Source organism: Bos indicus x Bos taurus, chromosome 21 (genome assembly GCF_003369695.1).
Source record: "Bos indicus x Bos taurus breed Angus x Brahman F1 hybrid chromosome 21, Bos_hybrid_MaternalHap_v2.0, whole genome shotgun sequence".
In the NCBI taxonomy this organism is placed as follows: domain Eukaryota; kingdom Metazoa; phylum Chordata; class Mammalia; order Artiodactyla; family Bovidae; genus Bos; species Bos indicus x Bos taurus.
Window position 1 is genome coordinate 8,085,775 of NC_040096.1, and position 13,680 is coordinate 8,099,454.

Sequence of the window (13,680 nt, forward strand, 5' to 3'; positions counted from 1 at the left end):
TGGTGTAGTATATGATTCAGTTTGTATGAAGTGTTCAGAAGAGGCAGATCTGTAGAGTCAGAAAGTTGATCGGTGATCGCCTGGAGCATCGGGGCAGGGGAGGGGTAGACAGCTTCCTCTTTGGGGTGATGTTTGTATAAGTCTGTGAATATGGTAAAAGCCATCAATTTGTACACTTTAAATGGGTGAAATTGTGTATGAGTTCTATTTCAGTCAAGCTGTTATGAAAATTGTGAGGGAAGAAAAAAAAAATCACAGCACCCACAGTAACCAAAACCAGCAGTTTAGCCAAAGGAAGATTCCTGGCCTGCCTTCTGCTCCTCACTTAGCTTTTGCTGTGAATTGGAGTCCTGCACTGTGTCTGCATTGATGGCTGCTCTTTCTTTACTCTTCCTAATTAGCTCTTGACATTTTTACTTAATAATGGTGCCCTGAATAACCTCCCTCTTGGTTTCTTTGTTGCCTCTTTTCTTTTTCTTCTGTGTTCTCAAGAGTCCGCTCAGCGCTGCATATTAGATCCTGGAGACTACAGGGGTCCGGTGTTACTTTCTGTGGATGATCATTTCTTTTGCTCATTAATGAAATCCTCATAGATGCCTTTAGTAGCTAGTATGAAACATATCCCCAAACATCGTAGCTTACCTGTGTACTAGTCAGTAGGGATCTACTTGGAACTTGGCTATTTCTGTGATCTTAGATTATATATGTTTATGTGCCCAACCAAGGGGAAGGCACAGACCTGTTTTTTCTTTTTCCTGACCAAGGTTGGAGCCTTGCTGAGACATAGGCGTTGGCGAAGAGAGTGAACTCTGGTTATCTAATCTCACGAGCAAGACTTGTTTGGGTGAAAAGGGTTCTGTGGGTCACCGAGTCTCCCCGGGTCTGGCTGCTCTGGCTCCTGACAGCACACTTGCTTATATATGTGGTCGCCTTTGCCCCACAGAACATGCCCTAGGCGCCTTCTGCAACAGGAGCCACTGCTTCACCATTGCAACTAAGCACTGAGGGCTGCTGATAGACTCATCAGGGCTCAGCCTTTGAGAGAGAGAAGAATATCTTTGAGAGTTCTATTTGCTGTAACCCAGTTAATAGAGAATCAGATGGTGACTGCAGCCATGAAATTAAAAGGCGCTTGCTCCTTGGAAGAAGAGCTATGACCAACCTAGACAGCATATTAAAAAGCAGAGACATTACTTTGCCCACAAAGGTCCGTCTAGTCAAAGCTATGGTTTTTCCAGTGGTCATGTATGGATGTGAGAGTTGGACTATAAAGAAAGCTGAATGCCGAAGAATTGATGCTTTTGAACTGTGGTGTTGGAGAAGACTCTTGAGAGTCCCCTGGACTGCAAGGAGATCCAACCAGTCCATCCTAATTGAATATTCCAGTCCTGAATATTCATTGGAAGGACTGATGTTGAAGCTGAAACTCCAATACTTTGGCCACCTGATGGGAAGAACTGACTCATTGGAAAAGACCCTGATGCTGGGAAAGATTGAAGGCAGGAGGAGAAGGGGATGACAGAGGATGAGATGGTTGGATGGCATCACTGACACAATGGACATGAGTTTGAGTAAACCCTAGGAGTTGGTGATGGACAGGGAGGCCTGGCGTGCTGCAGTCAAAGAATCAGACACAACTGAGCAACTGAACTGAACTGAATAAATACAGGGCTTCTCAGGTGGCGCTGTTGGTAAAGAACCTGCCTGCCAGTGCAGACAACTTAAGAGACATGGGTTCGATCGCTGGGTCAGGAAGATCCCCTGGAGCCGAGCATGGTAACCCACTCCAGTATTCTTGCCTGGAGAATCCCATGGACAGAGGAGCCTGGTGGGCTACTGTCCGTGGAGTCACAGAGAATCAGACACGACTGAAGTGACTTAACGCACACACCAAATAAATAATGAATGCTTAGTGGGTACATCATCCTTACTCTCACCTGCATGCTTGACCCTTCTCCAGAGCATCATGTTTCGTGTTTTGTCCTTCCTCCAGACTAAGTGGTTCACCTTAAGGGAAAGAAAGAGGATGTTGAGACTGGTGGTTTATTTTTTCCTGGTGGATGCCAACTTACAGAGAAAAGTGGCATGAGAAGAGCCCCCTAGCCTTTTGCTCTTGGACAGCAGAGCCTGGCGAGAACTTCGTGCCAGCATGGAGCAGAGCAGGGGAAGAGCCTGTCACCCAGTCAGATAGATCTGGGATCCAAGCCCAGGTTTCCAGCTTGATAGTTATTCACTTGGATGGTTAATGGCCCTGGAACGTTATAAAATCTCTGTGCTTCCATGTGGGCATCTACCGATGAGCATGATGCTACTGCCCCATGTGATCGTTAACATTAAGTTAAATAGTATATATAAGATTGAGTCCTGTGTTTAGACTCAGAGCGCATTCATGTAGGAGAGACTCCAGCAGCTATTCTGAAAGGACAGGAGCGTTAGGTGGTTAGATGGTCGGAATGAGCTAGCTGGGTGGGACAATGGGAGTTACCTTGAAGGGCATACAGAAAGCCCTCAAGTGTGCTGCCTCGGTCATGGAAGACCGCCGCTGGGCTCAGTGCCCTGGTGCTGCAGCTGTTCAGACTGCTTCTGCAGCCTTAGGTAGGTTGTGGACAGGTGTTAAGGAGCAGTGATGTTCGTGTATGTTGAATGAACTGTGGCTTGAGTATGGCCTTCAGGAGGAGGCCAGGATCACAACCTTGGAATTTTGAGACTGAGCAACTGTCCAGGGCTATTAGGAGTTCCAGACACCTGAACGAGGCCTGGGGGAGCGCCCTGTAGGAAAACGCATCCTGGGTGGCGGTGAGGAGGAGCTTGGTCAAGCAGGGTGTGGTTGGGCAGTAGCACTTTCCCTAAGGAAGAGCTCCCTGCAGCACTGCTGTGAGGCTCGCCTAGGTTTCTGAAGAGCAGTGCCTCAGACACACACGGGATGATGGCCTCTTAACTTTGTTTCATCTCTGAGGATCGGGGCTTGATGAAAGGCAGAACGTGGCTGCAGAAGCCCTGGTGTGTTTGAACTGGGGCAGATCTAAGGGCTCCGGGAGCTTCCCACAGGAGGGTCTCTGCTCCTGCGTGTTCTGAGCCACCTCCTGGCCCCTCGGAAGGAGTGAAGGCTGGAGAAGACAGTTGACGGGAAGGCAGGGGTGAGGAGGGAGGTGTATCACTTCCTGCCCTCTCTGTGTGCCTTGGTGCTGCAGAACGTCCATCTGCTGACCCAAAGATGCTTAGTTCAGGGCCCTTCCTCTTCGGAAGGAAGAGGACTCAAAACTGAGTCTTGAAAACCCCTTGAAAGACTGCAAGGAGGAACTCCTTTGTGCACTCTGGACTCAGGAGAAAACAAGCACTTTCAGGCTCACTAATTTATCGGTTCAGGAGCCGAGGTCTCCTTTTATTAACCAGCCTCTGCAGGCTCCCGAGAGCTCTGTTTGGGGATCTTCCTGCGTGTCCCTGGGTGCCCTCCCCATGCTCCAGTGCTCATGCTAGCCTTGATGCTTCCAACAGAGAAACTGAAGTTATCTTCAGGTTCTAACCATTACGTTGTCTCTTAGTCTGGCCACTATGATGATAGAATGTTTTCTCCTGCACAGGAGGTGGTTTCTTTGGCTTTGAGAAGAGAAAGCTTAGAGGGGACACAGCTCTTCTTTCTGAATGTTTCAGACACCAGGGTTACCACCTGATTCCTCTTAATGGCTACAGTTTTCCAGGCAGAGAAGCCGGCTGAAATGAACTGGGGTTTCTAGGCAGTGATTCTCTGGAGTTTTCTGGTACCAGTTTCTCAAGACGGTCAAGACAGATTCTTCTTATCTTCCTTTTGAGAAAATTGTGCTTTACTCATTGTATGTATGATTTGTAAATACATATACACGTGCATACATATGCGTGTGAGTGGAGCTCACACACTGTTGTGCCAGGTTTATTTCATGAGTCTTAGCATTTTTGTGTAAGCCTACTTTTCCACACTAGCTGACATATTTAGAGAACTCCAGACTAAAACACCGGGGTGAGACAGCTTCATCTTGAGCCCGGGAAGCCTCGCGGCTCCTCTCCTCTCTACCCCTTTGATGGTTTCTCTTCTTGGACTGGTGGGTGGGGAGGAGTGTGTGCCTGAGGTCAAAAGGCAGGAGAGATGGAAGAGTACTTGGCAGGATAAAAGGCCGTGGGCCCCCCTGGCCCGAGGTGGGCTCTCCCTGACCCTCTCTGCAGTCCCTCATGGCTCCTGGAGATGGGACACTCTTCAGTCCAGCTGGGACATCCCATCAAGGTGGCTCACCCACCTTCATGGCTGAAATGACCAGCATGGAGCTCCAAAGCGGCAGGGCCGTGCGTGCCCTCAGAAAGGACAGAGCCTTTCTGCCCTCGTGCCTCAACTCGTGCCGCTTGAGTTGATGAGCAAAGAGGAAGCAGTGAGGCCCAGCCTCGCCTGTAGGTCCTTGGGATCACTTGTGAGGCTTAGAAGAGGAATCCTGTAGATGCATTATTACCCTTACTTAAGCCTGAGCTCTGTGTTAGGTCTATTAAGGAGTGGAGCAGGGAAGACTAGAAGTGTGGGGCCCAGAATTCACAGGTGAATATACGGAAATCCATGTGAGCGGCCTATTTTAAGAGAACGTAGGTATCAGAAAGGCTCAGGGACTCTAGGCGCTGCTGGGCCCCGTGGGAGGTGGAGGCCTGCGGATCCCGGGTCCTGCCGGGCTCCGCTGCGTCCATCCGCTGACCGGGCCCCAGGAAACAGCATCCACGCAGTCCCAGGATTTCCCCATCTGTGCTGCTGCCCCTCTATCTGCACCACTGCCAGGGCTCACCGGCCCTTCGCTTGCCCCTCTCGTGTTCCCGCTGCCGTCCTCAGGAGCTGGGCTCTCTTACCTGCAGAACCTGCAGGACCGGGCCTGGCTGATGTCTTTAACGGTCAAAGGAGACTTACCCATCCTCCCAGCGAGCCGGCTCAGAGGTCTCTGGAGGAGAGGCCTTGGGTGGGCTTCTGGCTATGCTGAATGGGGCACTGCTGTGAGTCCAGCAGACGCAACTGGGGCTTCCCTCTCTTCCCCTCCCCATGGTGTCTGGTGGAATCAGCTCCTCTCCTGGCCAGGCAGGAAAACCACACACTCTCTGGACCACATGTCTCCCGGATGTACTTGGGAAGTTGAAGTGTGCTTTCCTGGAGTTAGCAGCCATTCACCTTAGTGCAGAGTGATGCTTGTCTCTTAGGAAAGGCACCCTCTTTTTATGGGGAACTGCGGTATGTCCCTTAGGGTACCCAGAAATACCTTAGAAAACCCTACACTAGTCTGGATTTTGATACAGAAACTTAACCTTATTTCAGTGTCCACGAACTGGTTCTGTCCTTTTGAAATTATTTGGGATAAAATGTTTGTGTTTTTTAAACTCGTGTGACTAAGTGGTCCCTTTCCCATTTTTTTCTTCTGTGAAGAACTTGAGTTCTCCATCTTCTCTTCCAAAATATGCTTGTAAAAGTTTCTCTGAAGTAAAGATTGTTAAAGAGTTTATTGGCAAGAAAAGAAAGAAACGTTTTTAAAATCCCTAGAAAGAATTTAATAAATACAAGGACTCCGGGGAGGGAAGGAGAGAGTTAAAGGTTGATGTGTGTGACTTTTTTCCTGTTCCCCAAAAAGAAGAAAATGAGTTTTTAAGCGCAACACCTTGTTTTTATGGGATTGTGGCCCTGAACGAATCCTTTCAGTGCAGATGTGGGACCTGTTGTAAGCTTTCTTGACAGTTTACATAGGCGTTTGTTTTTATTTTTGGTCATTGTAAAAATTCCAATGACCAGAAAGATCTCACAGGCAAAATCCACTCGCTTCCCCCTGCGTGTATTTGTTGGTTTATAGCACCTTCCGTTTTCCTTTTATTCTTAGAGGCAGAAATGCCTTTCATCACGCCAGGTGTGCTCCTTATTCATGGAAGCCAAGGAAGACGTTCCTTCCTTTCTCCCATAGCTCTGTGATTGGAAATTTGGTAACTGTACTAAATTTTAAGTTTTGGCACTCGCGTGGAGCAGCCATCGTCTGCTGGCTAGACACACTGCCCGGGGCTTTTCAAGAAATCCCTTAATAGTCCTGAACACTAATAATATTTATATACATTGAGATGAGGCAAAATTTACAGCGGGCTTCTGGGGCTGGCTCCAGGACTCTCTAATCCTGAACTTCCGCGGGTTCTCCTGCCTGCCTCCTGGAGCCCTCGTGGATCGTGCTGCAGCCAGGGGAACTCTGGCTTCCACCCCTGAGTTTGTCCTCCAGCAAATGGTCCCCTTTCTCTCTCTCTCTCCCCATCACACCCTGTTTTTATTCCCCCAAAGTATTTGATATGTGTTTGTGCACAGTGGCGTGATGTACCGTGGAAGATCTATGGTCGCAATTTGTGATCCCTTTAAGAGGAATTGTTCTGTCTAGGAACAGGATTTTACCTAATTTAAACTTTACTGAAATTCCTTCTGAGGCAGCTCCCGTTGCTGAAACAAAACCCTACCTCCCTAGCCCGTGTGTTGCTGTGGCAGGAATTGACTAATGGTGCGGTTCCATGCAGTGCACCCCCGGAGGGGCATGTGCTGCAGAGGACCACTGCCCAGAGATGCCATTTCCGGTGCAATAAGGAGCACAGTGCAAAACATTAGCCACAGATACTTGGTTAGGTTTTTTTTCTCTTTCTCGTACTGGAAATGCCCAACATTTGTGTTTGAGTCTAAGCGTACCCAGGGCATTTTTATATGCTTTTAAATGCTTTTAGTCTTTAGCACTACATTAATACCTATTTGATATTGATGTCTGCTACTCATCATTTTATTGATATGTAACATTTTATTTAAATTGTAAGCAAGGGAAAAAGGGTTTTACAAGTAGATATTGTTCCTAGTTAGTCTCTGATGATGAGCATAATATTCTTAGCCACTGTTCGTTCCTCCAAACACAAGCCTGGTGGTGGTTGATGGCCAGTGAGCAGCCCTGAGGCCTTCAGTGCTCTGAACGGGGAGTGTGTGCTCAACATGGCAGGTCTGTGCTACGACAAATGAGCATGGTTTCTGCAGTTAGTTTCATTTTTAACCCTGTGAACCTCACAGATCGATTGTATTACAGGAACTCGGTAGGGACGGTAGAACATTTCTCCTCTGGCTTGATCCCGCTTCTTCTAGCACAGCCCCCTCTGGCCATCATACCCTCTGTGCTGCTGCCAAACGACCTCTTTCTACCGTGAAAATCAGACCGTCGTGTTCTCCTGCCCGAAATCTTCAGTGATGCCCACTGTCCGCCACTGAGCCAGAGTGCCTTGGACAGGCTCCCGAGACCTCTCTGAGCTGCCCTTCTCCTCTCTCCCAGCATCACCTGTTACTGGATCCCTGCCATCTTCACGAGCACCCACTTCTCCCATCACAGCCACTTAATCGCTTTTACACATGATTTCATCTGTTCCTCAGCTTTTAGCTTTCAGCTCCAGCCTTTCACACCTATGTGAAGCCTTCCTGGGCACCCAAATGCCCAAGGCAGGCTATGTACCACCACTTGATTCGTGTGCTTACCTGGTATATTATCCACCCCTTAAGAACAGGGTCTGGCACACAGCTGCAGTGCACACTCAATAAATAGTTGCTAGGTGGATGATTAAATGAAGGATAGGTAGTCTTAATCTCTCTTGTTTTTAGTTTAAAAACCTGAACTTAGGATTTGCAGAGTTATTCTTTCTCTAGATCTTGGGCCTTGAAGTTACCTCTATAATAGATATTTTGAACTTAGGCATTTAATCTGTAATTACTAGATCAAGTGTGATACCTGAGAGTCAAGTGTGTGGCCTCTGTGTGTGCATTTGCTGCAGATACAAGTTGGTGGTGTCAGCTTCAAGATGATGCTTTCCATAGACATAGCATTTTAGGAACTCCTACAACAACAGGCTTTTTTGATGTGACTGGAGATAGTTACTCCTTGTAATTGATTGGGTAGATTAGCTTTTGGAAACAGCCAGAAATCATTGAGAGGCAATTCTAGTAAACAACAATGACATAAACCAACAGTCACTGTCTTTTTCTTTGCTTATACATGGCTCTGAAGGCACTTCTCAGCTGGGATTTGTTCGGTTGCGTCTAACAAATAGCAGGCACTTAAACACGACACAAGTTTATTTCTTATTCATGTAAAGAAGTCTAGAGGTAAGCAGTCCAGGGCCAGCCTACTGGCTGCACAGTCGTGAAGGACCAAGTTCCTTTGGTCTTGCTGCACTGTTCTTAATGGGTCACCTCATGTTCTAGTATGGTTGCTTGAGCTTCAGTCATTACACCTGTATCCTAGCCAGCAAGGATGACGGGCGTGCCCCTTTGTTTGAAGCACTTTTCTGGGAAGTTCCACCCCAAACATTTGCTACTAGCTAGAGTAAACTCAATGTTTACTCATTAGCTTAGAACCTAGGTTGCTTTTAGCTACAGGAGCGGCCGGGAGATGTTATAGCTAGCTAGGTGGCAAAATGCCCAATTAAAAATCAAGGTTCTATTACCAAAAGAGATAACAATGAATAATGGAAGGTCACTTCTTTGTCTCAGTCAAAAGATGATGATCAGAGGAGAAACCTGCAAACATTTTTTTTAAGCCTGACAGTATCATAAGAACTTGTTTTTTCCCAGGTGACAGTATTCATTTGAACGTCCAAGTTCTGACAGCTGTTTTTAAATGCACCTTTTGGCAATAAAATAGGTACTCCTATGCAGCTACCAAATGTGTATATTGGTACCAACTTCCCAGAGGACAGTTCAACCCAGCAAGGCTAACTCTGGAAATTGATTCTATTGAAATAATTAAGAATTCTCATGAAGATTGACTGCTCATTGTCCTAATAAAATGTTGGGAATAAATGAAATGTCTAATAGGAAACTGATTACAACTTATGATGTACTATACCATGGGATGTGATGCAGCTGTTAAATTATTGTCGAATTCACAGTATGTTATGCCAAAAAATGCTTTTAGAATGACTTGATCCTTTTTTATAGATGTTTACATTTGTGTGTGCATGCACGTGCATAGAAAATGATCTGGTGGGGGAGTCTTCATGGAGGTACAGATAAAGTGCCATTGTGGACAGGCAGACTAGGTGGTCAATGTAGTTTTTAATCTGATTTCTGATTTTCTTCATCTTTTTTATTATAAAGAAAAACAGTAATAGAAGCTTTACTAAATAATGCATGTCAGAGTCAGTAATCTACATATTTAAATAATTTTGTGTTTTCCAACTCATGGAAAAAGTAGGAAGCAGATAATGCAAACCAGATTTCACATTTTGTTGACTTGCACTTTATTCGCTAGTAAGGCTAACAGAGAGTTAGTAAGGCACCTTTGCTAGTAAGGCACACTGCTCTAACACCCCTAGAGTGTGGTCCTTATGGCATTGTTATAGAAATAAATGCCAGCTCATCTGTTTGGGACAAGAATTGTGGTTCTCTGGCTTTTTTAGATACTCCTTTCACTTATCTTTAACGTAGAAGGGCTCACAGGAGATGGTTTGTAATGATATCTTATGGTCGTCTGGGCTGGAGACACTGCCCACCCATCTTATATGTGAGAAAAACCATCAGACATGGGGGCTTCTCTGTGATCTATTAGGTTGTGGTACATGCATATGTTAATATCCTTGTTTATCTGGGGTGAGACCTTTGGTATGATACAAGCAGATACAAACTTTCTAAAGCTAATTTGTCAACCCCTATAGTATCATCTTTAGCACATACTAGTTTTAATGTTTTAAAAATAAATGAGCATTTCTGCACACTATTTAAAGATATTTACAGATATCAGAAATAGTTAAGGATATTTCAGTAAGGAACACATGCAAAATGCAGATTGAGTAGCGCATATAATGGCTTCTAAAGTAACAATAAACTGTACGGTCCACGTAGTGCTTCCGGGGTACCACCCATGCCTCCACGTAGTGCTTCCGGGGTATCACCCATGCCACAGGTAACCTTCCAAGATGGGGGCTACTACCGCGTTTTGTAGATGAGAAAGAGGATCAAGGTCAGAGATCGTTAAGCACTCCTCCAAGACCAAACAGAGTAAACTAGTAGAGGCTGGATGTTAAACCCTGCTCACCTGGCTCGAAATGCAGAGTACTTGCTCCCTGCCCCAGCGAAATTCTCAACATGTAACACTGGGGATTCAAGCTTTGGGGCCCCGGCGGGTGGCTGGTGGCTTGGGGGTGCCGGGTGGGGGCCCCAGCGCCCAGCGGCCTCACACCCTGCCTGTCCCCACAGTGTGCCCCAGCGCGTGCGGGAAGCGGGCGTGTACGGAGACCCATGAGTGCTGCCACCCCGAGTGCCTGGGCAGCTGCAGCGCGCCCGACAACGCCACGGCCTGCGTGGCCTGCCGCCACTACTACTACGCCGGCGTCTGCGTGCCCAGCTGCCCGCCCAACACCTACCGCTTCGAGGGCTGGCGCTGCGTGGACCGCGACTTCTGCGCCAACATCCCCAACGCCGAGAGCAGCGACTCCGAGGGCTTCGTCATCCACGACGGCGAGTGCATGCAGGAGTGCCCGTCGGGCTTCATCCGCAACGGGAGCCAGAGGTCAGTGTGGGCGCGGGGAGGCGCGGCCTGGCTCCATCCGGGCGTGGCCCTGGGGAGGCTAAGGGAGTCCGGGGCACTGCAGAGGGCCGGCGTGACTCCGGCTGCTGATGGCGCCAGGCGCGATGGGCGGGGCTTCTGGTTTGGAAGCAGCCAGCCTGGACGGTTGGAATGAAGTACCTGATTTGCTGACTCCGGTCCCAGGAGGTCCCTGACTCCCTGTGTGCATGCGGGGCTCTCCCCTAGAGCCCGTGGGTAGGGGAGACTATAGACTGAGGTTTTCTCACCTCTAGGGCTGCTCAGCGCTAGACCAGTGAAGGCTTTGGAAGTGCAGGAGGGAAGTGCAGAAGAAGAGTAACCCCACCAGCATCCGTGAGGCAGTGAGCAGGCATAGGCTCTTACCAAGCAGTGTGCTCCATCACTTGCCACACACACACACACACACACACACACACACACCCACCCACCCACCCACCCCTTAGCGCTGGCTTCCGCCCTCCACTCTGAGCAAGAAGTGTGCTCCGTCCCATTGCTACGCAAACAGTCTTCACGCTCCCTCAGTTTTCTCTGTCTCACAGCGTCCCTCTCGTGCATGCCAACCGGACTCCTGTGAAGCTGTTATTGGTTTTAAGTTTTTGAAAAAGCAATGCCAGGGTTCTTACAAAAAAGCAATACCAGGGTTCTTAGAAAATACAGGACTATAACCCTGCAAGCAGGATAAGGCTTGAGACCTGGGGTTGCTGATCCTGCCTCTGGAGCAGAGCAGAGAACTCTCAAGGAGTTCTTCTGATGGAATGGACTAAAAATGCCTGCTTCATGACTACACCAGAGGAGCCTTCCATTTCGGGTTCTTAAAAAATAAATCTATTCTACAAATATAAAATACCGCTGGAAAAGGAAATCTTCATTTTGAGTGTAATGTGTAATTTCCCTTCTGTTTGCTGCCTTCTGTTTCTGCAAACCTCCTCAAGCAAGTCTTGGTAAAGGGGCATCTGTTTCCGGTGTAATATTTGGAGATGTTGCTCCTTCCATAGGCTTAACTTCAAATCAGAGATAACACTCACGTTGTTGCATAATATCAAATGTAGAACATTCTGCCTGTCATCATTGCTGTAACGACTATAATAGTAAAAATTACTCTAAATACTTTAAAATGGTAAATGTGCCAAGGATACTGGTGAACTGTGGAGTATACGTATTCCACCCAAAATAAGTCTGCCACATTTTTCTCACATTTTATTGGCAGCCCTAGAACTTAAAAAGGCTTTGCCAGTCCCTGGGCAGTGCCTGGAACCCAGTTTAGGCTGCGCCACACTTCCTGCCCAGGCTCACAGGACTCGGATGCAACTTTAGCCACTAAATTGCCACTGTCACGGACTTTAGCCACTAACTTGCCACTGTCGCAGTTCCTCCCTGGGCTGGGGGCTGAGATGGGGCAGCTGGTGCATGGCCGGGGACTTCTTTGCCCTGTGGGTGTGTATCTTTTGATGCTGGAGGCTTTCAGTCCTTTGCAGCTGCCATAGCTGTGGGTGAAGTAGGGGGCGCTGTGCACTGTGACCGTTTCTCCTGCTGTAATTCATTCTTTGAAGAATTAAGCTCTTATTTTTCCTACTCATGCTTGCAGTCAGTTCAGAGTTACAGATCTACCTTTTTCACTTTAAAATAAAACACCATCAAAAACTAATAACACCCCACCCCTCAGCCTTTAAGGCCTATTTGACACTTATTTAAAATATTTATTTTTTAATACTGTTTCTACCCTCTCTGTACCAGGATGGACTTGAGGAAGCTTAAACTATAAACATGTAATCAGAGCACTTCCTTAGACAAACATTTTTTAAAGTACTAGCTGATTCCTAGACATTTTAAGAAAGGTGTTTGGTTCAGAAATTGCTATTTGAATAAAATGTCAGGGGAACAAAACACACACTTAACCTACAACCCAGAAGTTACCCTCCTGAACGTTTATTCCAGAGAAACGAAAACTTAAGTTCCCACAAAAACACGTACACAGCCGTGGGTAGCAGCTTTAACAGCCAAAGCCTGGAAATAGCACAGACGCTCCACAATCGGTAAATGGCCAAGCAAACCGTGATCCATCACACCATGGAATATCAGTCAGAAGTAAAAAGAAACAAACTATTCAAACACACACAACATGGATGGATCTCAAGGACATTAAGCCGTGTGAAAAACAAAAAACCAGTCTCACAAGGTCAACACACCAGATGATGACATTTATGTAAGATTCTGAAAATAACATCATTACTGAGACCGAGAATGGGTGAGTGGCGGCCCCGAGGTGGAGGCGTGGGGGCAGGCTGACCGAACGGGCAGCACGAAGGAGGTGTTGGTGGGCACGGGCCGGCTCGTGGCGGTGGTTACTCTGGTGATAGGGTGGCGTGGGAGTGTATTGTGCCTGTGTGTTTCCTGGGCTTGATGTCGTATTGTCATGGTACAGGAGGGAGCCATCAGGGGGAACTGGGTCAAGGGTACACAGAACCCCTCTGTACAACTTTTGTAACTTTCTGTGTGTCTGTAATTATTTCACACCAAGTTTTTAAAAAGGGAGGGGGGGGCATTATATAGTATGTAGGTAAGTTAGAGAAGGAAATGGCAAGCCACTCCAGTGTTCTTGCCTGGAGAATCCCAGGGACGGGGGAGCCTGGTGGGCTGCCATCTATGGAGTCGCACAGAGTCGGACACGACTGAAGTGACTTAGCAGTAGCAGATAAGTTAGAAGCAATAAAAGACCAACAAGGAATGCTGAGGAAAATCTACTGCAGACTCTAGAAGTGAAAGTGTTGTGATGTCAGAGAAAGGGGGTACCTCCATTGCTATGGTCGGCCCATTTCCTCTGGAAACCTTCCCTCCTGTTTTCCCAACGTGAAATAAGAAAACAGTAGGGATACCATGTTTATCTATAAGCTTTTGAACAAAGCCCTTCATCTTTGCCTTAGATATGCAATAAAGTTCAGTGATGGAGGGCAGTACTTAATGCTAAGAGCTTTAACTGACACTGCTTTCCTGGATGTTTCTCACTTATCTTCATGAAGTTTGAAAGATCATTCAAGAATAATCATGTAAATATAGTGGCTCTCCAGTTCACCATCCTATTACACACACATCC

General features: G+C 47.2%; 1 protein-coding gene across 2 annotated transcripts in view; it reads left to right on the forward strand.

The window, feature by feature from the left end:
* The window catches only part of IGF1R (insulin like growth factor 1 receptor), a 304,861-nt gene that overhangs the window by 228,779 nt on the left and 62,402 nt on the right, over positions 1–13,680 (forward strand). For both annotated transcript variants that reach the window (XM_027522149.1, XM_027522150.1), the window contains exon 3: positions 10,241–10,553. In XM_027522149.1, the coding sequence (XP_027377950.1) occupies positions 10,241–10,553 (313 nt within the window). The remainder of the gene's footprint in view (positions 1–10,240; positions 10,554–13,680) is intronic.